This window comes from Hypomesus nipponensis, chromosome 25 (assembly GCF_054491055.1).
Source record: "Hypomesus nipponensis isolate SF chromosome 25, ASM5449105v1, whole genome shotgun sequence".
Taxonomy (NCBI): domain Eukaryota; kingdom Metazoa; phylum Chordata; class Actinopteri; order Osmeriformes; family Osmeridae; genus Hypomesus; species Hypomesus nipponensis.
Window position 1 is genome coordinate 170,195 of NC_140385.1, and position 24,806 is coordinate 195,000.

General features: G+C 49.8%; 3 protein-coding genes across 4 annotated transcripts in view; 2 read left to right on the top strand and 1 right to left on the bottom strand.

Moving 5' to 3' along the window:
• The first annotated feature begins 23 nt into the window (after nucleotides 1–23).
• ctc1 (CTS telomere maintenance complex component 1) lies at nucleotides 24–12,647 on the top strand. The gene is made up of 15 exons (XM_084691021.1): nucleotides 24–129; nucleotides 334–721; nucleotides 940–1,054; nucleotides 1,181–1,835; nucleotides 2,070–2,159; nucleotides 2,747–2,884; nucleotides 3,014–3,057; nucleotides 4,450–4,544; nucleotides 4,721–4,880; nucleotides 6,068–6,142; nucleotides 6,833–6,986; nucleotides 10,393–10,457; nucleotides 10,880–11,030; nucleotides 12,242–12,365; nucleotides 12,457–12,647. The coding sequence occupies exons 1-15, from the start codon at nucleotides 94–96 to the stop codon at nucleotides 12,558–12,560; spliced, it is 2,394 nt and encodes a 797-aa protein (XP_084547147.1). The 5' UTR covers nucleotides 24–93; the 3' UTR covers nucleotides 12,561–12,647.
• A 26-nt stretch (nucleotides 12,648–12,673) lies between these two features.
• On the top strand, nucleotides 12,674–17,160 carry LOC146221509 (high mobility group protein B2-like). Of its 2 annotated transcripts, none has more exons than XM_084691022.1 (5): nucleotides 12,674–12,923; nucleotides 14,144–14,299; nucleotides 14,613–14,764; nucleotides 15,481–15,655; nucleotides 16,307–17,160. In XM_084691022.1, the coding sequence occupies exons 1-5, from the start codon at nucleotides 12,708–12,710 to the stop codon at nucleotides 16,439–16,441; spliced, it is 834 nt and encodes a 277-aa protein (XP_084547148.1). In that variant the 5' UTR covers nucleotides 12,674–12,707; the 3' UTR covers nucleotides 16,442–17,160. The 2 variants fall into 2 exon arrangements, with proteins under 2 accessions (XP_084547148.1, XP_084547149.1); XM_084691023.1 differs by having other exon boundaries at nucleotides 12,774–12,923; nucleotides 14,140–14,299.
• A 164-nt stretch (nucleotides 17,161–17,324) lies between these two features.
• LOC146221510 (phosphatidylinositol 4,5-bisphosphate 3-kinase catalytic subunit alpha isoform) overlaps nucleotides 17,325–24,806 on the bottom strand; it is a 22,633-nt gene continuing 15,151 nt past the window's right edge. Inside the window, exons 19-25 of the mRNA XM_084691437.1 lie at nucleotides 24,365–24,486; nucleotides 24,078–24,156; nucleotides 23,552–23,722; nucleotides 23,228–23,345; nucleotides 22,252–22,403; nucleotides 21,593–21,755; nucleotides 17,325–20,727 (exon numbers count right to left, since the gene is read on the bottom strand). Of these exons, the coding sequence (XP_084547563.1) occupies nucleotides 20,617–20,727; nucleotides 21,593–21,755; nucleotides 22,252–22,403; nucleotides 23,228–23,345; nucleotides 23,552–23,722; nucleotides 24,078–24,156; nucleotides 24,365–24,486 (916 nt within the window). The 3' untranslated portion in view covers nucleotides 17,325–20,616. The remainder of the gene's footprint in view (nucleotides 20,728–21,592; nucleotides 21,756–22,251; nucleotides 22,404–23,227; nucleotides 23,346–23,551; nucleotides 23,723–24,077; nucleotides 24,157–24,364; nucleotides 24,487–24,806) is intronic.

Genomic DNA, 24,806 nt, shown 5'->3' on the forward strand with positions numbered 1-24,806 from the left:
GGAGGAGGAGGAGGAGGGAGGGGAGGAGAGGGAGGAGGAGGGAGGGGCGGAGAGGGAGGAGGAGGAGGAGGGAGGAGAGACATTTACTCTGAGATGCTGCAGGAGCCTCACCACTGTCTCCTGACTGAGGTATACACTCACACACACACACCCTCACACACATACACACCCTCTCACACACACACACCCTCACACACAAACACCCTCACACACACACACACACACACACACGCACCCTCACACACATACACACTCATATTCCCTGTTTGCCAGTTATCTACAGCGAGTATCATCATTCCCTGTGTGAACCCTGTGTGTCTCCACTGCCCCCAGTACCAGGTGTGTGTGCCGGGGTGTGTGTACGTGTCGCTGGCAGAGTGTGTGAAGGAGCACGAGAGCTGGGCCTCCTTCAGCCTGCACTCTCTCCTGGAGGGGCATGATCCAGAGAGCCTGACCCAGGCTGAGCTCAACCCAGCCCTGGCCTGGTCCTGGAGCCTCGCTGCAGGGGCCCAACACCACCCGCTTCCCATGCTTCTGGTCGGCCTGCTGGATCTCCCTCCAGTTCACACACACTCATCCTCACACACACACACTGGTGCACACTCATCCTCACACCATCTCCGGTTGAGAGACCAAACTGGTGATGTGGCCTGCGTTGTCACGGAGACCTCCAATGACGACCGGAAATCTCAGAGAGCTGTGTCCAATACTGCGTTCATAGGTAGGATGAGGCGTGTGTGTGTTGCAGACTGTCTGCTTTGTGTTTGTAAAGTGCGTTGTTGCAGACTGTCTGGTATGTGTTTGTAAAGTGCGTTGTTGCAGACTGTCTGGTATGTGTTTGTAAAGTGCGTTGTTGCAGACTGTCTGGTATGTGTTTGTGTGTTGCAGGCTGTCTGGTGTGTGTGTAACGTGTGTGTAACGTGTCTGTGTGTGTTGCAGGCTGTCTGGTGTGTGTGGAGCGCTTCACTGTGGTAACAGAGAGGTTCCTCCAATCAGAATTCCCGTCCTACACAAACCTGGACCAGAACCACTACATCACACACAAGCACTGCAGGTACACACACACACACACACACACAAGCACTGCAGGTACACACGCACACACACACACACACACACACACAAGCACTTCAGGTACACACACTCAGGACCAACCCTAATGTGTGTGTGTGTGTTTCAGGGTGTATCTACAGTTCAGTCTGGATGATGTTCATATCCTCAGCCCATCTGCATCCATGAGGACTGTACTGCAGACAGACAGAGAGAGGGAGGGAGGAGAGAGGGGAGGAGGTGTGGAGCAAGGGAGGGAAGGAGGAGAGAGGGAAGGTGTGGAGCGAGGGAGGGAGGGAGGAGAGAGGAGAGGAGGTGTGGAGCGAGGGAGGGAGGGAGGAGAGAGGGAAGTTGTGGAGCAAGGGAGGGAGGGAGGAGAGGATCGAGAGGGATGGTGGGCGCAGGAGCCTGAGTTGGGCCGAAGGAAGAGGAAGAGAGAAGGGGGGATGGAGGAGAGAAGAGAGGGAGGGGTTAGGAAGAGAGACATTAGACAAGACCCAGCCCCTCCAGTTGCTATGGAGATGGATGTGGAAGGGTCCTTAACAAATGACAGACCATGCCCAGTGACCTCTGCACCCTGTATTTCCGTGGTGATGAGAGTGGAGTGGAAGGAGGGGCTAGCATGGAGGAACGTGGGGATTGGTTCTGAGGGCAAGGGGGCAGGGCTATGTTTGTGCTTTTCTGTCAGGACCCAGTTGATTGGTCCGGTACAGAGATGGGGGTGGGACCCCAGGAACACTCCTCTACTGGAAAGAGAGAAGGAGAGAAAGGTGGAGAGAGAAAGGGTAAGTGTTCAATCGAACCATGTTCCTCCTCTCTGTGTAATGAACCACCACGCAGAGAACTCTAAACGCAACTCTGTCTCCCTCCCTTCCTCCTCACTCCCTCCTCCCTTTTCCTCCTCTCCTCCCCCCTCTCCCTCTTCCCCCTTGTTCCTCCTTCCCCCTCTTCCTTCTCCCCTCTTCTCTTCTCCCTCCTTCCCCCTCTTCCTTCTCCCCTCTTCTCTTCTCCCTCCTCAGGTAGAGTTTCTGTTTGCTGGTGCAGCAGTTTGCTGGTTCCCTGTTCTCCAGCCTGGCTGTTTCTACAGACTCATCTCTCCCAACACACAGGTACTCCCCCCTCCATCCCTCTCTCTCCATCCCTCTCTCAAGCACTCTCTCCATCCCTCTCTCAAGCACTCTCTCTCTCCATCCCTCTCTCCCTCCATCCCTCTGTCCATCCCTCTCTCTCCATCCCTCTCTCTCCCTCCATCCCTCTCTCTCTTCATCCCTCTCTCTTTCCCTCTCTGTACATCCCTCTCTCTCTCCATCCCTCTCTCTCATCCCTCTCTCTGTCCATCCCTCTCTCTCCATCCCTCTCTCTCTCCATCTCTCTGTCTCTCCATCCCCCTCTACCTCCATCCCTCTCTCTCTCCATCCCCCTCTCCCTCCATCTCTCTCTCCCTCTCCCTCTCTCTCTCTCTCTCTCTCTCCCTCTGTCTATCCCTCTCTCTCCATCCCTCTCTCTCCATCCCTCTCCCTCCATCCCTCTCTTCATCTCTCTCCCTCCATCCCTCTCTCTTTATCCCACTCTGTCCATCCCTCTCTCTCTATCCCTCTCTGTCCATCCCTCTCTCCCTCCATCCCTGTCCCAACACCCAGGTACTTATTTCTCTCGGTTCTACACTGTATTCTGATTGGATGTTGTGCATTCTCAGGATACCAGTGTTCTGATTGGCTCCAGTATTGCTGGGCAGAGTGGTGTACAGCTCCACACCTGCCCCTCCCTCCTGGTGTGCTCTGATTGGAGGATCCACAGCATGCCCCACCCACTCATCATCCCTTCCCTCCCTCAGGTTAGTAGATAGGGTTTGGAAAGACAGGATAGGAGAGACAGGAGACTAAGGATGCAGTTCTAGGGTTATGGTTTTAGTGCAAGTATGTGTGTCCCAAGTCCTGTTATGTAAGCAGTGTGTCCTCCTCAGGTGGGTTCCAGGGTTCTGTCTGTGTCCCAAGTCCTGGACGGCAGGTACACAACACTACCACATCACCATCACATCACCATTATCATCACATCACTATCAACACAACACTACCACCATCACATCACCATTATCATCACATCACTTTTAACACAACACCAACATCATCATCACTATCAACACAACACTACCACATCACCATCACATCACCATTATCATCACATCACTATCAACACAACACTACCACCATCATCACTATCAACACAACACTACCACATCACCATCACATCACCATTATCATCACATCACTATCAACACAACACTACCACCATCATCACTATCAACACAACACTGCCACATCACCATCACATCACCATTATCATCACTATCAACACAACACTACCACCATCATCACTATCAACACAACACTACCACATCACCATCACATCACCATTATCATCACATCACTATCAACACAACACTACCACCATCATCACTATCAACACAACACTACCACATCACCATCACATCACCATTATCATCACATCACTATCAACACAACACTACCACCATCATCACTATCAACACAACACTACCACATCACCATCACATCACCATTATCATCACATCACTATCAACACAACACTACCACCATCATCACTATCAACACAACACTACCACATCACCATCACATCACCATTATCATCACATCACTATCAACACAACACTACCACATCACCATCACATCACCATTATCATCACATCACTTTTAACACAACACCAACATCATCATCACTATCAACACAACACTACCACATCACCATCACATCACCATTATCATCACATCACTATCAACACAACACTACCACCATCACATCACCATTATCATCACATCACTATCAACACAACACTACCACCATCACCATCACATCACCATTATCATCACATCAGTATCAACACAACACTACCACCATCACATCACCATTATCATCACATCACTTTTAACACAACACCAACATCATCATCACTATCAACACAACACTACCACATCACCATTATCATCACATCACTATCAACACAACACTACCACCATCACATCACCATTATCATCACATCACTATCAACACAACACTACCACATCACCATCACATCACCATTATCATCACATCACTATCAACATAACACTATCACATCACCATCACATCACCATTATCATCACTATCAACACAACACCACTACCATCTCCACCACCATCATCATCATCATCATCATCACTATCAACACACCACCACCATCATCATCACACCACCATCATCATCACATCACTATCAACACAACATCACCACCACCACCATCATCATCAGGCTTATTGATAACCATGTACTTCTTATGCTTGTAATATAAGGGTATGTATCTCTGTCTGTGTGTGTGTGTGTCAGTTGTGCTGGAGAGCTGGTCTCATTCCAGGGTCTTCTAACTGAAAGGATCAACATGCAGGAGAAGACAGGCCTTCACACACACTCCACACACCCTGGTACACAATACACTCCACACACACCCACTGGTACACAAACACATATCTACACACACATATATTACACACTGGTAAAGACTAACTGGTGTGTGTGTGTATAGGTGGAGGTAAAGACAAGGTGTGTGTGTATCTCTGCCTGTCTGTCTGTGTGTGTGTGTGTGTGTGTGTGAGCGTAGAGGTGGAGGCAGGTCCAACCGTGCGCCTGACGGTGTGTGACGCTTGGTGGAGGGGGCCGACCCTACAGGTGTACCTGGAGCTAGGCCACGCCCCCTACCCCCCGGGACTCCTCCCAGGAAACACCCTGCTGCTGCAGGGAGTGCAGCGCCGTTTGTCACGGTAAAAGTGTCAGACAAATTGTCATGGTAACACATTCAGTCAGACAGGTTGTCTGTTGTTACTGTCTTACTGACACACTGTGTGTATTGCAGGGTGGGAGGTGTGTACTGTCTGACTGACACACTGTGTGTATTAGGGTGGGAGGTGTGTACTGTCTGACTGACACACTGTGTGTGTGTGTTGCAGGGTGGGAGGTGTGTACTGTCTGACTGACACACTGTGTGTTGCAGGGTGGGAGGTGTGTACTGTCTGACTGACACACTGTGTGTGTGTGTGTTGCAGGGTGGGAGGTGTGTACTGTCTGACTGACACACTGTGTGTTGCAGGGTGGGAGGTGTGTACTGTCTGACTGACACACTGTGTGTGTTGCAGGGTGGGAGGTGTGTACTGTCTGACTGACACACTGTGTGTGTGTGTTGCAGGGTGGGAGGTGTGTACTGTCTGACTGACACACTGTGTGTTGCAGGGTGGGAGGTGTGTACTGTCTGACTGACACACTGTGTGTGTTGCAGGGTGGGAGGTGTGTACTGTCTGACTGACACACTGTGTGTGTGTGTTGCAGGGTGGGAGGTGTGTACTGTCTGACTGACACACTGTGTGTGTTGCAGGGTGGGAGGTGTGTACTGTCTGACTGACACACTGTGTGTTGCAGGGTGGGAGGTGTGTATGTCTGACTGACACACTGTGTATTGCAGGGTGGGAGGTGTGTACTGTCTGACTGACACACTGTGTGTTGCAGGGTGGGAGGTGTGTACTGTCTGACTGACACACTGTGTGTGTGTGTTGCAGGGTGGGAGGTGTGTACTGTCTGACTGACACACTGTGTGTTGCAGGGTGGGAGGTGTGTACTGTCTGACTGACACACTGTGTGTGTGTGTGTTGCAGGGTGGGAGGTGTGTACTGTCTGACTGACACACTGTGTGTGTGTGTTTTAGGGTGGGAGGTGTGTACTGTCTGACTGACACACTGTGTGTGTGTGTTGCAGGGTGGGAGGTGTGTACTGTCTGACTGACACACTGTGTGTGTGTGTTGCAGGGTGGGAGGTGTGTACTGTCTGACTGACACACTGTGTGTTGCAGGGTGGAAGGTGTGTACTGTCTGACTGACACACTGTGTGTGTGTGTGTGTTGCAGGGTGGGAGGTGTGTACTGTCTGACTGACACACTGTGTGTGTGTGTGTGTTGCAGGGTGGGAGGTGTGTACTGTCGCTCCCTGCCGGTCAGCTGTGTGACTGTGACGGCTCTGGGATCAACACACACTCAGTAAGAGTATACCGCTACACCTATACCCCTATACCTCTACACCTATACCCCTACACCTATACCCCTATACCTCTACACCTATACCTCTACACCTATACCTCTACACCTATACCCCTATACCTCTACACCTATACCTCTACACCTATACCTCTACACCTATACCTCTACACCTACACCTACCTCTATACCTATACCCCTATACCTATACACCTATACCTGTACACCTCTACACCTGTACACCTATACCTCTACACCTATACCTGTACACCTATACACCTATACCTATACACCTATACCTCTACACCTGTACACCTATACACCTGTACACCTATACACCTATACCTCTACACCTGTACACCTATACCTCTACACCTGTACACCTATACCTCTACACCTATACACCTATACCTGTACACCTATACCTCTACACCTCTACACCTATACCTCTACACCTATACCTCTACACCTATACCTCTACACCTGTACACCTGTACACCTATACCTGTACACCTATACCTATACACCTATACCTCTACACCTATACCTCTACACCTATACCTATTCACCTATACCTCTACACCTATACCTTTACACCTATACCTCTACACCTATACCTCTACACCTGTACACTTATACCTCTATACTTCTCAACACACACTCAGTAAAACCTTCTCCTCTTCCACTCTCCAGGTGTGTAGAGCCCCTACCCATAATCCTCCTGGGTAAGTGGGCTGTGCACGGGGCCCAGCATGGCATCAAGGGAAAGGTCAGGGGTCACCTTGTGTGTATCCTCTTCCTGCAGCTGCAGTGGACCTGCTCTCTGTGTGGCTGTGTCTACGCTCAGGTACACACACACACACACACACACTGAGGTACACTGTGTCTAGGTACACACACACACTGAGGTACACTGTGTTTAGGTACACACACACACTGAGGTACACTGTGTCTAGGTACACACACTGAGGTACACTGTGTCTAGGTACACACACTGAGGTACACTGTGTCTAGGTACACACACACACTGAGGTACACTGTGTCTAGGTACACACACTGAGGTACACTGTGTCTAGGTACACACACACACTGAGGTACACTGTGTCTAGGTACACACACTGAGGTACACTGTGTCTAGGTACACACACTGAGGTACACTGTGTCTAGGTACACACACACACTGAGGTACACTGTGTTTAGGTACACACACACACACTGAGGTACACTGTGTGTAGGTACACACACTGAGGTACACTGTGTCTAGGTACACACACTGAGGTACACTGTGTCTGGGTACACACACACACTGAGGTACACTGTGTCTAGGTACACACACACACTGAGGTACACTGTGTCTAGGTACACACACACACTGAGGTACACTGTGTCTAGGTACACACACTGAGGTACACTGTGTCTAGGTACACACACACACTGAGGTACACTGTGTCTAGGTACACAAACACACACTGAGGTACACTGTGTGTAGGTACACACACTGAGGTACAGTGTGTCTAGGTACACACACACACTGAGGTACAGTGTGTCTAGGTACACACACACACTGAGGTACACTGTGTCTAGGTACACACACTGAGGTACACTGTGTCTAGGTACACACACTGAGGTACACTGTGTCTAGGTACACACACTGAGGTACACTGTGTCTAGGTACACACACACACTGAGGTACACTGTGTCTAGGTACACACACTGAGGTACACTGTGTCTAGGTACACACACTGAGGTACACTGTGTCTAGGTACACACACTGAGGTACACTGTGTCTGGTTACACACACACACTGAGGTACACTGTGTCTAGGTACACACACACACTGAGGTACACTGTGTCTAGGTACACACACACACTGAGGTACACTGTGTCTAGGTACACACACACACTGAGGTACACTGTGTCTAGGTACACACACTGAGGTACACTGTGTCTAGGTACACACACACACTGAGGTACACTGTGTCTAGGTACACAAACACACACTGAGGTACACTGTGTGTAGGTACACACACTGAGGTACAGTGTGTCTAGGTACACACACACACTGAGGTACAGTGTGTCTAGGTACACACACACACTGAGGTACACTGTGTCTAGGTACACACACTGAGGTACACTGTGTCTAGGTACACACACTGAGGTACACTGTGTCTAGGTACACACACTGAGGTACACTGTGTCTAGGTACACACACTGAGGTACACTGTGTCTAGGTACACACACACACTGAGGTACACTGTGTCTAGGTACACACACTGAGGTACACTGTGTCTAGGTACACACACTGAGGTACACTGTGTCTAGGTACACACACACTGAGGTACACTGTGTCTAGGTACACACACTGAGGTACACTGTGCCTAGGTACACACACACACTGAGGTACACTGTGTCTAGGTACACACACTGAGGTACACTGTGTCTAGGTACACACACTGAGGTACACTGTGTCTAGGTACACACACACTGAGGTACACTGTGTCTGGGTACACACACACACTGAGGTACACTGTGTCTAGGTACACACACACACTGAGGTACACTGTGTCTAGGTACACACACACACTGAGGTACACTGTGTCTAGGTACACACACTGAGGTACACTGTGTCTAGGTACACACACACACTGAGGTACACTGTGTCTAGGTACACTCACACACACTGAGGTACACTGTGTGTAGGTACACACACTGAGGTACAGTGTGTCTAGGTACACACACACACTGAGGTAAACTGTGTCTACGTACACACACACACTGAGGTAAACTGTGTCTAGGTACACACACACACTGAGGTACACTGTGTCTAGGTACACACACTGAGGTACACTGTGTCTAGGTACACACACACACTGTGGTACACCGTGTCTAGGTACACACCCACACTGAGGTACACTGTGTCTAGGTACACACACTGAGGTACACTGTGTCTAGGTACACACACACACTGAGGTACACTGTGTTTAGGTACACACACACACACTGAGGTACACTGTGTCTAGGTACACACACTGAGGTACACTGTGTCTAGGTACACACACTGAGGTACACTGTGTCTAGGTACACACACTGAGGTACACTGTGTCTAGGTACACACACTGAGGTACACTGTGTCTAGGTACACACACACACTGAGGTACACTGTGTCTAGGTACACACACACACTGAGGTACACTGTGTCTAGGTACACACACTGAGGTACACTGTGTCTAGGTACACACACACACTGAGGTACACTGTGTCTAGGTACACACACTGAGGTACACTGTGTCTAGGTACACACACTGAGGTACACTGTGTCTAGGTACACACACACTGAGGTACACTGTGTCTAGGTACACACACACACTGAGGTACACTGTGTCTAGGTACACACACTGAGGTACACTGTGTCTAGGTACACACACACACTGAGGTACACTGTGTCTAGGTACACACACTGAGGTACACTGTGTCTAGATACACACACACTGAGGTACATTGTGTCTAGGTACACACACACTGAGGTACACTGTGTCTAGGTACACACACACTGAGGTACACTGTGTCTAGGTACACACACACACTGAGGTACACTGTGTCTAGGTACACACACTGAGGTACACTGTGTCTAGATACACACACACTGAGGTACACTGTGTCTAGGTACACACACACTGAGGTACACTGTGTCTAGGTACACACACACACTGAGGTACACTGTGTCTAGGTACACACACACACTGAGGTACACTGTGTCTAGGTACACACACTGAGGTACACTGTGTCTAGATACACACACACTGAGGTACACTGTGTCTAGGTACACACACACTGAGGTACACTGTGTCTAGGTACACACACACACTGAGGTACACTGTGTCTAGGTACACACACACACTGAGGTACACTGTGTCTAGGTACACACACACACACTGAGGTACACTGTGTCTAGGTACACACACACACTGAGGTACACTGTGTCTATGCTCAGGTACACACACTCTGGGGTAGGAGAGCGTATGGAAGTGCTCTGACCTGTGATGACCAGACGTGTTCATGTGACACTGGGAACACCCCCAGAAAGTCTCATTAGAAAACATGAAGGGGAGGGTTTAGTCATGTTGCTCCACCAATACAGGACAGAAAGGTTTCAATCTGTTCTCTTGTCTTTCTTCCCCTCCCCCCTCCTCTCCTCCTCCTTCTCCCCCCCTCTCCTCTTCCCCTCCTTCTCCTCCCCCCCCTTGTCTCTACAGGACAGATGTACGAGACAGTCTCCTCCATGTCTCTCCAGATCTGCTGTGTTCCAGGCAAAGGCCAAGTTAGCCTTTCACACACTCGACACACACACCCTACACACAACACACTCTGCATACATACACACACACTGCACACAACACACTCTGCATACATACACACACACACACACACACACACACACTCTACACACTCTGCATACATACACACACACTGCACACTCTGCACACTCACACTCTACAGACAACACACACACTACACGCACTGTTTACACTCCTGTGTGTGTGTTCAGGGCTTCAGTGGAGATAAGATAAAATAAGATAATCCTTTTTTTGTCCCGCAGTGGGGAAATTGCAGTTTGCAACAGCAGCAGGGTACAGAACAGCAGAGTACAATTAAATATAGAAAATATAAAAGGACGGGTCAGGGGAAGCCCTGAACACATGCACTGTTTACACCCCTGTGTGTGTGTGTGTGTGTGTTCAGGGCTTCAGTGGAGGACGGGACAGGGGAAGCCCATGTCTGGTGCTCCTCGCTGCTGGTCTCATCTCTGCTGCGCCTGGCCCCGCCCCAGTGGGAGGGGCTACAGAGATCACTCCGGGTCAGGGGTCATCTTAGGATCAACCCACGAGGCCAGGTGAGACCCACACTCCATATACACGCACACACTCCATACACAACACACAACAGGAACCTCGGGGTTACCATGGATGATGAGCTCTCCCTCACTGCCCACATTGCTGCAGACTCCCGGTCGTGTAGATTCACCCTCTACAACATCCGGAAGATCAGGAGATACTTGTCTGAGCATTCCACCCAGCTGCTAGTCAAAGCGCTTTCCTCTCCAACTTGGACTACTGCAACTCGCTGCTCGTCGGTCTCCCAGCATGCACAATCCGCCCTCTCCAGAGGATTCAGAACGCAGCGGCCCGCCTGGTCTACAATCTACCCAGACGCTCCAATGTTACCCCGCCCCTCATCTCCCTCCACTGGCTTACGGTACTGACCTTCCGAGCAGTGAACGGGACTGCACCCGACTACATCAAGTCTCCCCTGCAGCCTTACACCCCCACCTACGGTCTTCTTCAGACAACCGCCTGGTGGTCCCACTGCTCAAGACCGCCCGGTCCCAACACAAGCTCTTCTCCTGCCTGGCCCCCCAGTGGTGGAATCAACTCCCCACCTCCATCAGAGACACAGACTGTCTCTCCACCTTCAAGAGAAGGCTCAAGACGCACTTGTTCCGGGAGTACAACGGCACTTAGGAATGATTTGCTGGACCTGATGTTAGTTTCCTCCAGGATCACAATGACTCTTACTCAAGAGACTTGTTGCTCTTGTTGGTTAGCTGTAACTGATTTAAAACTCTGTACTCGCTGTGAAATATGCTTACTGTTGCTTGCTTTTCTACAGGTACACTTTTTTGAGGTTCATGTTGTTTAATTGTAACTTGTTTAACTACATGCTCTTATGGTTTTTCCCTTTGGCACTTATTTGTTTTTTCCACAATGTATGCTTCATGTTTGGCTACCCACAACGTTTGGGGCTATCTCGTTGTTATGATCAGTGACCTATGCTCTTTTGTAAAGCTCTCTTGGAAGTCGCTTTGGATAAAAGCGTCTGTTAAATTAATAAATGTAAATGTAAACACACATACTCCATACATATACACACACACTCCATACATATACACACACACTCCATACACACACACACACACACACTCATCTACACAACACACACTCCATACATATACACACACACTCACTTACACAACACACAGGGGGTTTAGGGAGTAGGGGGGGTTCAGCAGTGTGTGTTTCAGCAGTGTGTGTGTGTGTGTTTCAGGACAGCGAGGACCCTCTGCAGACATACCTGTCTGCAGTGTGTGTGAGCAGCTACGTGTGTCGTCCTGTCACCCTTACCTGCCGTCTAAACACACACTCACACACACCGCCTGCAAACAGAGAGGGTGAGCACACATCCTCTCATTGTACCTGGTACATATTACTAATGGCAAATAAAACTTGGAACTTTCACACTGTGTATGTGTGTGTTTCCAGACCTGGCCCAGTTGAAGACGTTTACGAGGGGAGAAAGAGAGTTTGTGACCAGGCTGCCACACCCTGTCCAGCTCACCTGTACACACCTGGAGGAGCGCGGTTGACATTCTATTTAGTAAAAATGCTTTTGAGTTGGCTCATTCATGTATTATTGTCTGTTCTTACATCCAATTATAAAGAGTTTATCATCATTGTGCTGTTGTTGTTCGTTAAAGCACATTTGGTTAAAAACACAAAACTCTTACATATTCATGAGCCTTGTCATAAAAAGCATCTTCCGGCCCCGCCCCTGCCGTTCGAATGAGCTCAAGCAGCCAACGGGGGCGCGGCCTGGGGGCGGGGGCTCGTGCTCGGTTCGACCCAGTTTGAATAGCGACCAACCGTCAGCAGAGCAGCAGCGGAGAACGGAACCACAGCTACACCGCTGCCATCCAAACACAAGAATCTGTTCTGCCTCACCGAAGAAAGTGAGTATGGATGCTGCACTTTAAAATTACATGTTCTTCTATTATTTCTAAAGTGTCGTGCGCAAATGTCGAAATTAAGAGCTTGATACGAAATTGTATTTTATGAGCGTAAACATCAAAGTATTCCCCGGGTGCTGCTGGTGGTAGATAGTGATGCTTGTTAGAATGTAACTGGAGTTAAATGACAGGTTTTCAAGTAGTCGTCACAGTGGTAGAATGTAAACAGTCCCTGCCCTGCCTGGCACAGTCTGGTCTGGGCCTCTAATGCGGACGTTTACCTACTCAGATGGAAATCTAATCATTCACAATTTAGAAACCCTGCAGTGAGTAAAGCGTGATTCCTGCATGTTTGCAGCTATTGCCAGAAAGCGGCGGAGGAGTGCAGGAGACAGAACCTAGATGCAACGTCGGTTCGTAAACACTGAACGTCCCATAGATTTATTCCGGGAAATAGACGGGGCCCAAATGCGTATCCAGGCGGATTCTCTGTTTTCACATTGAAAAAAAATACAGATTATATATTAAAGTGAATTGCGTTTGTGGTTTGCGGGGTCATCTAGTGTTTATGTGTTTAATGCAGCCGGCTAGCGGCCGTGCACGCTAGCCCGTTGTTGTCGGTAGTCCGGGGCTAGCTGGGGGATGGGTGCCTCTCTTACTGCAGCAGGCGGGAAGCTGCAAATGGTGGTCTATTGTTCACAACGCAGAGCTAGCAGCATGCTAGGCGGCTAGGCTAACGCCACTACCACCCTGAACCGGGATTCTTGTGCTAACTACACACACTGGACGGCTCGTTTTAGTCTACAAACTTTCTGACTGAAAAAGGAAAATATTATAATCTATTAGCTAAAGTAACGGATGATTGCAGTGACGCAACGTCCGAAGTGTTCACACACAGACGTGGTACCGAGAATGCGAAACATGCGTGCGTCTACCGGTGCATCTGAACGGTGTGTGATGTTGTCACCGGCCGACGTCGGACAGGCAGCGACAGTGACCGCCAGTTGTGATTTTTGATCCGTGCACTGTGGCGTTAAGAGGAGTGTCTGGTAAAGAGGCGCTACTTTGCACTGAGCCTGGTAAATATAGACCGTTTCTTGACCATCGAAATACAGTTAGAACAACCTGCTGTAGTTTCTATCTGCACTATTTGTAAAAGAGATAAAATTCTGTTGAATGGATATTTTGTATGTGATCCTAACTTCTCCCACGCTGCTAGGTAGACCGTTACCATGGTGAAGGACGTTAACAAGCCGAAGGGAAAGACCTCCGCCTATGCGTTCTTCGTCCAGACATGTCGCGAGGAGCACCGTAAATCGCATCCCGAGCAGTCCGTTAACTTTGCAGAGTTCTCCAAGAAGTGCTCCGAGAGGTGGAAGGTAAGGGCCTTCACAGGAGGGGTGTGTGTGTGTGTGTTTGTGTGTGTTTGTGTGTGTGTGTGTAGGAGCAGTGGGTATTCAGTGGCAATTCCCCCCTGTACATCCCTGGATAAAAGCATCTACTGAACTAATACAGGATGACATCATCAGTATACTATGTATGTGGGCAAGAAGACTTGTGTGTCTGGACTGTATGTGTCTTATGTGATGTTTGTCTAGTTTGTGTCTAATGTGATGTGTGTTTTTAATATGTATGCGTGTGTTTGTCTCATGTGATGTGTGTTTATCTAATGCAGTGTGTGTGTGTGTGCAGGCACTGACCCCTACAGAGAAGAAGCGTTTTGAGGACATGGCGAAGGCTGACAAGGTGCGCTACAACCGGGAGATGCAACACTATGTCCCTCCCAAGGGGCTGGGGGCCCGCGCTCGCAAGAGAAAGGACCCTAATGCCCCCAAGAGACCCCCGTAAGCCTCTCATACACACACACACACACCTCACACACACACCTCACATGCATGCACACACACATGCACCTCACACACATACACACACGCACCTCACACACACTCATACCTCACACACATGCATGCACGCTCACACACATACACACACGCACCTCACACACACGCATACCTCACACACACACATGCACCTCACACACATACACACACGCACCTCACACACACGCATACCTCACACACATGCATGCACCTCACACACATACACACACGCACCTCACACACACTCATACCTCACACACATGCATGCACGCTCACACACGCACCTCACACACATACACACACGCACCTCACACACACGCATACCTCACACACATGCATGCACGCTCACACACGCACCTCACACACACCTGTGGCACGGTACTTTGCTTCGCCACCTCACAGCTGGTAGGTCCTGGGTTTGATTCCCTGTCTGGGGACATGTTCTCCTGGGCCTGGTGCTGAAGGAACCTGTAGAACCACATCTGTCTCCTGCCCGCTCCTGTTCCTGACCAGGACATGTGGAAGTGTGTGTGAGGTGGAGGTGTGTCAGATGGGGTCAGGTCAGGGTCTCTGGTCACTTTGATGTTGCTCAGTAGTACTGAGTCAGTACTCCTAACCTCCTGGGAGGAGGGACAGCAGACTCCTGCATGTGTACCAGTCTAACCCAGCTTCTCTCCCAGGTCTGCGTTCTTCGTGTTCTGCGGGGAGTACCGCCCCACGGTGAAGCAAGAGTGTCCTGGTCTCTCCATAGGAGACTGCGCCAAGCGCCTGGGGGTCATGTGGTCCAAGCTCAGCCAATCAGACAAGCACCCTTACGAGGAGAAGGCCCTGAGACTGAGAGAGAAATATGACAAGGTAACAAACATGTAACATACCACATGTAACATGCACACATGTAACACACACTCACACATTGTCTATACACACACACACACTCTACACCCCCACACCCCTGTAACACACACACACACAGAAATATGACAAGGTAACACACTTTGCACCCTCCCCCAGTAACAGCCCTAGTAACAGAGGCTCTTCCCACAGTAACAGCCCTAGTAACAGAGGCTCCTCCCCCAGTAACAGTCCTAGTAACAGAGGCTCCTCCCCCAGTAACAGCCCTAGTAACAGAGGCTCCTCCCCCAGCAACAGCCCTAGTAACAGAGGTTCCTCCCACAGTAACAGCCCTAGTAACAGAGGCTCTTCCCACAGTAGCAGCCCTAGTAACAGAGGCTCCTCCCACAGTAACAGCCCTAGTAACAGAGGCTCCTCCCACAGTAACAGCCCTAGTAACAGAGGCTCTTCCCACAGTAACAGCCCTAGTAACAGAGGCTCCTCCCACAGTAACAGCCCTAGAAACAGAGGCTCTTCCCACAGTAGCAGCCCTAGAAACAGAGGCTCCTCCCACAGTAACAGCCCTAGTAACAGAGGCTCCTCCCACAGTAACAGCCCTAGTAACAGAGGCTCTTCCCACAGTAACAGCCCTAGTAACAGAGGCTCCTCCCCCAGGATATGGTGGCGTACCGCGGGGGCGTGTCCTTCGCCCCCAGGAGTCAGAAGGGCGGAGCTCAGGGCGGAGACGAGGACGAGGATGACGAGGGGGAGGATGATGACGAGGATGACGATGAGGAAGATGACGAATAAACCGCCTGAGTGTGTGTGTGTGCACGCGTGTCTGGTCACGGATATCGGTGTGTGTGAGATAGCGAGTGCATGACAGAGAGAGTGTGTGTGTGTGTGTGTTCCTGGCCTTCGCAGTCTGGTGCCTGGAGGGGCGTCTGCTTCTGGACCAGAGGCTGTGATTGGATACTCTGATGTTGGACCAGAGGCTGTGATTGGATACTCTGATGTTGCCTCCTCTCCTCCCTTCCTCTCTCCTGCTCTCCCATCTCCTCCCTCCATACCTCCTTCCCTTCCCCCTCTACCTCCCTCCACCTTTTCTCCCTCCCTCTTCCTCTCCAGACTCCACCACAGGAGGAGAGGCTGTGTGTGTGTGTGTGTTTGCGGGGTGCGAGAACACCTGTACTACACGTTTAGTAGCAGCGTTTTGAGTTAAACCAACGTTGATGTTTGTTTTTAGATTAAGATTCATTTAAGTAAATCTGACAACCTCCCAGTCCTTACCCCACCTGTCTACCTAACCCACCTGTCTACCTACCCCACCTGTCTACCTACCCCACCTAAAAACGGAGCTCGATTTATTTACCCCCCCCCCATCCATCCTGTCTCTCCCTCCCCCCTCTCTCCCTCCCTCCCTCTCTGGAACAGAGTTACTTGGTTCCTGTATTTTTTACTGGAGATGTTGTTTCAGCTGTATGTAGAAGTTAACTTTTATAATAAAACTTTATGATTGTGAAACTCTCTCCCTGTCTACATGAGATTTCTTTCATTCGTGTTTTAATAACATCAATAGTGAATATTACTGTGCAGCAAACACAACATCAAAACCTGAGTGCATACTAGTGATTCATACACGTGGTTCACATACCAGTGATCCACAGAGTGGATAAGGTCATACATGAGACTATTGTGATTGTAAACTTTATTTAAATAACACTAGAAACGTCAGAGACCGCAGTGGAATACAAACTTTATCAAAATACAGCAGTTCTCAGGAGAACCTCCAACATGCTTCACCAGATCAACAATGAAACACTTAAAACCACCATGGCAACAACGTAAGAACGAGCTCAGTCTTCAACAACGGTGTTTACACGAGTGATGTCAGATATAAAGTGACAAAATCATTATTTAAGATCTTAACATGTTTAAAAACACACATGTCAACACACAGGTCAAAACACCGCTGCTTGTCAATAACAACATCAGAAGCAGAGTCCATGCTGCCTCAGGGGCTCCACTCCCTGACATAGCCACCAGGGAGAGCCCTAGATCAGCAGGTCTGGAGTGATACCTCACATCCTGTCAGACAGGAAGTGAGATAACAACTGGCGGACACTTCCTTCCTGATTGTCTACAGTTTCATCCCTGACAGTAACTAACCCAGCACTGATAGAACACTCCAGACTGGTGACCCACACACACACACACTACACTCCACACACGCTCTACACACACACCACACACTCTACACACAAACACACGCCATATACACACTCACACAGACTGATGTGGTGTGGGCAGGCATTATTGCTCATTGTCCAGTGTGCTGGTTGTTAATAAAGCTGACTCAGTTTGAATGTTTGAACAGCTGTCTGTGTTCTGATTACTAACAACAGACTCAGGAAGACCAGAACACTACAATACCAGAACCTGTTTAAGGAGAGCCTGCCCACTCCCTTTTAAAGGAGACATGACATGCAAACTTCATTTTATGAGGTTATTTAACATTATTATGAGTTCCCCTAGCCTGCCTTTGGTCCCCCAGTGGCTAGAATTTTCGATAAGTCTAAACAAAGCCCTTGGTGTTCTTCTCCGCCTTTGACAAAATGAAGGCTCAATTGCTCTGTTTGAAAATCTCCTCCGAGTGACGTAGATACGAGAAAGGTTACCTCCCCTCTCTGCTTTGCCCGTCCAGATCATCTGGCCCACCCATGAGAAACTGAGCTACCACCGTGCAAGGGTAAGTGCAATATCCGTTTTTCCTGAAGAGACATGGCGAACAAACAAACGAAGCACAACAGTTGCTCAGTGCTTGGATGTACAAATGCAAGCACAAATCTTTTTTTAGTTCCTTCATCCGAGCCTCTGCACAACCAATATCTCAATTTTATTTTCGCTGGAAATGCGCCAATACAACTTCCCAATGTGTTGTATGTCTGCGCCAAACATTTCAGCCACTAATGTTGCCTCAACTTGAGCCAACACAAAGCTGGCCTTGCTGAAATTAAATTCGGAATCATTACTAAATCTCCTTGGTCAAGCTACAAACCTTGGACAAGTAAGTTAACTAACACTATATCATTTTGTTGCTTTACTGTATATGGCTACCCTTAGAATATGGCTGTAACATTAGCTCTGCAGCCAACAGCTGAGTTACTGTTGCTAATGTAAACGTAGATAGCATCAAGAGTGTGTGTGAATACAAACGCTGTAACGCGAGTGTTGTACACTTCTTTGTTATTTGGATAACCGTTCTGCTGTTGGTGTTATGGCTCGCGATATCCGCCTTTCTCCACATTGAAATGACTGAGTGTGCACCTCTGCAAACCAGGGTGATCAGATGAGAATAGCTAAATTCGAGGCATTTTACAGCAACGGGGCTAAGAGCCATTGCGATACATCCTGTAAACATTAGCGCATGTTGCCGCCCCTCTCCTGCTCATTAGCATTTAAAGCTACAGACACAGAAACAGCGCGTTTTGAGGAAAGCTCATTGAGGGACTGCTCTTAGTGGCTGTAACTATGCACCAAGGCTGAATTTCGGGAAAGATTCTTAAGATACAGTATTAGGGGACCACTAAGGCCTATATAAAGCAGCCAAAAACAGCAATTCATGTCTCCTTTAAGCCCCATTGTACCGAATTGTGTTGCAGTTCCACCAGAGTTCCACTGGGAGTGATCGCGGTCGAGTGCAAAATGAATGGGAGTCTATGGAGCTAAACGGCTAAATTCGTCTCTTTCACCTGATTGTCGTTGAGAAACCTACGATTTGATTGTAGTTTTTGCATGTTCCACATGCATTACAGGTCGAACGTTGAATGAAGGAGTGCGTATGTCCTTTTGATTTTATACAGGGTGAGTCTTGTTGCCCATAACAGGCTAGCATTCTGCTAACAAATGCTGATTGGTAAGTGAAGGACTGACTATGACCAGAGATCCCGCTTGATGGCATCGGAAGCGGAATCAGAATGTCAGAGCGTTAGCAACATTAGCAACAACATTAGAAAGCCAAAACTCTTTCTAGCATGTGTATTGACAGGGAGAGCCTAACCTGTCAGCTGTGTTGTCGATGCCTGGAGAGAAAAGTGGAAGTAACCAGAGCTTGCCGTCTGTAGCTCTGGTCTTACGATGTGTATGACGTCAATGACATTTAAAGATACTTTTTAGAACAAAAAGGCGACATAAAAAAATCTAACAGCCAGCAGTGTGTATTTTCTTTGCCTCCCCTTTCGAATTAAACATTCATATAACTAGACAAAAAATGATATCCTGAGAAAAGTAGATTTTGAGGGGTATCGCTCCATAAACTCCATTCATTCTACACTCGACCGTTAGCGCCCTCATATGGAACTAGGGTGGAACTGCAACTAGTTCAGAAGCCGGAAGTTTCCAGAGTGGCAGTTCTCCCAATATTAGACATTCTCTGACGATACCTTCATCCTCACCATCATCATCACCACCACCATCCTCACCATCATCATCACCACCACCATCATCACCATCATCACCATCATCATCACCACCATCATCATCATCACCACCACCATCATTATCACCACCATCATCATCATTACCACCATCCTCTTTGCTGAGTTTCTGTGCAGATTCCATCATTCCCATGGCAACCTTCAACCCTGAGCAACCATGTTTCTATGACTATCACCTTGGTTGCTACAACTACCACCACTATGCACTACTAACCCTAACACTATGCCTACGAGTCCATTCCTTCTCTGTGGGCTTGTGTGTGTGAGTGGGTTAGTGTGTGGGCTAGTGTGTGTGTGTGTGTGTGGGGGGGGGGGGGTTAGTGTGTATATGTGTGGGGTGTGTGGGCAGTGTGTATGAGGTGTGTGTGTGTGGGGGGGGGTTAGTGCAGTATCTCTGTCTCTTTTGGGCTCACAATATTCTCTGTCTAAGTGCAAAGAGGAGTGTGTGTATAGTGTGTGTACAGTGTTTGTGTGTGTGTATAGCTTGTGTCAGTGTTCATTGGGCATGTGTCTGATGGTGTGGAAGATCCAGTCCATCTTGGTGGTCCAGCCCCCGTGGTGAGCATCGTTCATCTGCTTGGTGAAGTACTCCAACGCCTCCTACACACACACACACACACACACACACACACACACACACACAGAGCCAGCAGGTACACACACACACACTTATCTCAGTTACCAGTACAGTGCAACAATAATAATATCTATACTATGATGCAACAATAGCAACACATGTCTGTGTGTACTTGCTGGCTCTGTGTGTGTGTGAGTGTACCTGCTGGCTCTGTGTGTGTGTGTGTGTGTGTGTGTGTACCTGCTGGCTCTGTGTGTCACATGTGTGTGTGAGGGTGTGTGTGAGGGTGTATGTGTGAGGGTGTGTGTGTGAGGGTGTGTGTGTGAGGGTGTGTGTGTGTGTGTGTATCTGCTGGCTCTGTGTGTGTGTGTGTGTGTGTGTACCTGCTGGCTCTGTGTGTGTGTGTGTGTGTGTATGGTGTGTGTGTGTATGTGTGTACCTGCTGGCTCTGTGTGTGTGTGTGTGTGTATGGTGTGTGTGTGTGTGTGTGTACCTGCTGGCTCTGTGTGTCACACATGTGTGTGTGAGGGTGTGTTTGTGAGGGTGTATGTGAGGGTATGTGTGTGAGGGTGTGTGTGTGTATGTGTGTGTGTGTGTGTACCTGCTGGCTCTGTGTGTGTATGTACCTGCTGGCTCTGTGTGTGTGTGTACCTGCTGGCTCTATGTGTGTGTGTGTACCTGCTGGCTGTGTGTGTGTGTGAGTGTGTGTGTACCTGCTGGCTCTGTGTGTGTACCTGCTGGCTCTGTGTGTGTACCTGCTGGCTCTATGTGTGTGTGTGTACCTGCTGGCTGTGTGTGTATGTGTGTACCTGCTGGCTCTGTGTGTGTGTGGGTGTGTGTGTATGGTGTGTGTGTGTGTGTACCTGCTGGCCTTGTGTGTGTGTGTACCTGCTGGCTCTTGTCCAGGGCCAGGGTCTTGCGGAGGTAGGCCAGGTCATCGAAGCTCTGCAGCTCAGGCATGCCACAGCCCAGCAGCAGGGAGAACAGGTTGATGAACAGGCTGGCGTGCTGACGGATGGCCAGGTAGGCCTTATAGCACATCTCCTGAAACCTGGAACGCCCACACACATACACCATACACACACACACACACCATACACACACCGTACACACACACACAGCATACACACACACACACACCATAGACACACACACACCACGCCCCACACACACCATACACACACACACACACCATACATGCACACACACCATACACGCACCATACACACACACCATACACACACACACCATACACGCACACACACCATACACACTCACACACCATACACACACCATACACACACCACACACACACACCATACTCACACACACCACGCCCCACACACACACACCATACACACACACACCATACACACCACACCCCACACACACACACACCATACACACCACACACACCATACACACACACACCACGCCCCACACACACACCATACACATGCTCAGGTTGAGTTAGAGGCCAGGGAAGTGTGTGTACGTGTCTGTACTTCTCAAACTCCTTGGTCTTGGTGTGTGTACGGTGTCTGTACCTCTCAAACTCCTTGGTCTTGGTGCTCTCCTGCCCCCCCTTGCTGATCACGATCAGGAAGTCCTGTGTGAGGACAAAGGGAACGCGCTCTCGCTTGTAGCCAAACTTCTTCTTCTTGTGGTCCAGGAAGTGGCCAAAGTCTATGTGGAACAACTGGAGACAAACACACTCTTACTGGGGTGTGTGTATGTGTGAGTGTGTGTGTGAAGGTATGTGTGTGAAGGTATGTGTGTGAGGGTGTGTATGTGAGGGTGTGAGTGTGTGTGTGTGAGGGTGTGTGTGTGTGAAGGTGTGTGTGTGAGGGTGTGAGTGTGTGTGTGAGGTTGTGTGTGTGAGGGTATGAGTGTGTGTGTGAGGGTGTGTGTGTGTGAGGGTGTGTGTGTGTGTGAGTGTGTGTGAGGGTGTGTGTGTGTGAGGGTGTGTGTGTGTGTGTGAGGGTGTGTGTGAGGGTGTGTGTGTGTGTGAGGGTGTGTGTGTGTGAGGGTGTGTGTGTGAGGGTATGAGTGTGTGTGTGTGAGGGTATGAGTGTGTGTGTGTGAGGGTGTGTGTGTGTGAGGGTGTGTGTGTGAGGGTGTGTGTGTGTGAGGGTGTGTGTGTGTGAGGGTGTGTGTGAGGGTGTGTGTGTGTGTGTGAGGGTGTGTGAGGGTGTGTGAGGGTGTGTGTGTGAGGGTGTGTGTGTGTGAGGGTGTGTGTGTGTGAGGGTGTGTGTGAGGGTATGAGTGTGTGTGTGAGGGTGTGTGAGGGTGTGTGTGAGTGTGTGTGAGGGTGTGTGTGTGTGAGGGTGTGTGTGTGTGAGGGTGTGTGAGGGTGTGTGTGTGTGTGAGGGTGTGTGTGTGAGGGTGTGTGTGTGTGAGGGTGTGTGTGTGTGAGGGTGTGTGTGTGAGGGTGTGTGTGTGTGAGGGTGTGTGTGTGAGGGTGTGTGTGTGTGAGGGTGTGTGTGTGAGGGTGTGCGTGTGTGAGGGTGTGTGTGTGACTACCTGTCCGTTGTCCTTCACCATGATGTTGCTGTTGTGTCTGTCTCCGATGCCCAGGATGAAGGTGGCCACACAGTAGCCTGCACACGACCTGGTGAACAGATCTATCGCTTTGTCATACCTGGAGAGGAGGAGAGGAGGGGAGGAGAGGAGGGGAGGAGAGGAGGGGAGGAGGAGAGGAGGAGAAGAGGAGGAGAGGAGGAAAAGAGGAGGAGAGGAGGAAAAGTCAGAAAGAAAGAGTGATGTAGGGATGGATATACAGATGGAGACAGATAGACAGGCAGTCAGATAGACAGATAGATAGACAGACAGAGGTATGGGACTCACGCCTCCCCCCTGTTCTTCTCCTTGATCCAGTGGTGCAGAGTGTTGCTGTTGAACTGCAGCGCCCCCTTCAGCCCTGCCTTGCACTGGATCTGCATGATGGTGAAGCTGTTCCTCACCACCTCTATCAGCCCCACGCAGTCTCCTATAGACAGACACCCGTAGGGTAGCATGCTGCACACACACCACACACCACACATTTACATTACATTTAGCAGACGCTCTTATCCAGAGCGACTTACAGTGAGTACAGGGACATTCCCCCTGAGGCAAGTAGGGTGAAGTGCCTTGCCCAAGGACACAACGTCATTTGATCCGGTAACCTTCTGATTACTAGCCCGACTCCCTCACTGCTCAGCCATCTGACACCACAGACACCACACACACACACACCCCACACACACACACCCCACACACACACAGCACACACACACACACCACACACACACACGTACACACACCACACGTGTTAGCTGACATGCACAGAGCGATGGACACCATGACAGACTCAAACACGCATTCTCCTCACCGCAGGTCCAGGCCCTGGTTCTGCCAGATGTTCTCCATGATCTTAATGATCTGTAGAGTCAGCATGTCCTGCCTTAGGTCTACACACACACACACACACACACAAGAAAGAGAGTGAATACATTTACATTTATTCATTTTAGGGTTAGGGTTAATATGGAATAATGTGCAAGGGTTAGAACTGTTGATTAGGAGTACAGTATCCTTGACAACATGAATAAGAAAACTCCTCTCCCCTCTCCTCTTCTCTCTCCTCCTCTCCTCTCCCCTCCTCCTCTCCTCTCTCACCATCTCCGTTCTTGAAGATGACCTGGTTGTTGGTGAAGAGCAGTTCAGACATGATGTCAGGATTCTCCCAGCTCAGCCAGAGGGGACGCTTTGCTGAGGACATGATCCTACACTCCTCCATCCTGGAGCACAGGAGGGGAGGGGACAGGAGAGGAGAGCAGGGGAGGGGATAGGAGGGGAGGGGACAGGAGGGGACAGGAGAGGAGAGCAGGGGAGGGGACAGGAGGGGAGGGGACAGGAGGGGAGGGGACAGGAGGGGGGACAGAAGGGGAAGAGACGGCAGGGGAGGGGACAGGGGGACAGGGGAGGAGGTGAGGGGACAGAGGGAACAGGAGGGGAGGGGACAGGAGGGGACAGGAGAGGAGAGCAGGGGACAGAAGGGGAGAGCAGGGGACAGGAGGGGGGACAGAAGGGGAAGAGACAGCAGGGGAGGGGACAGGGG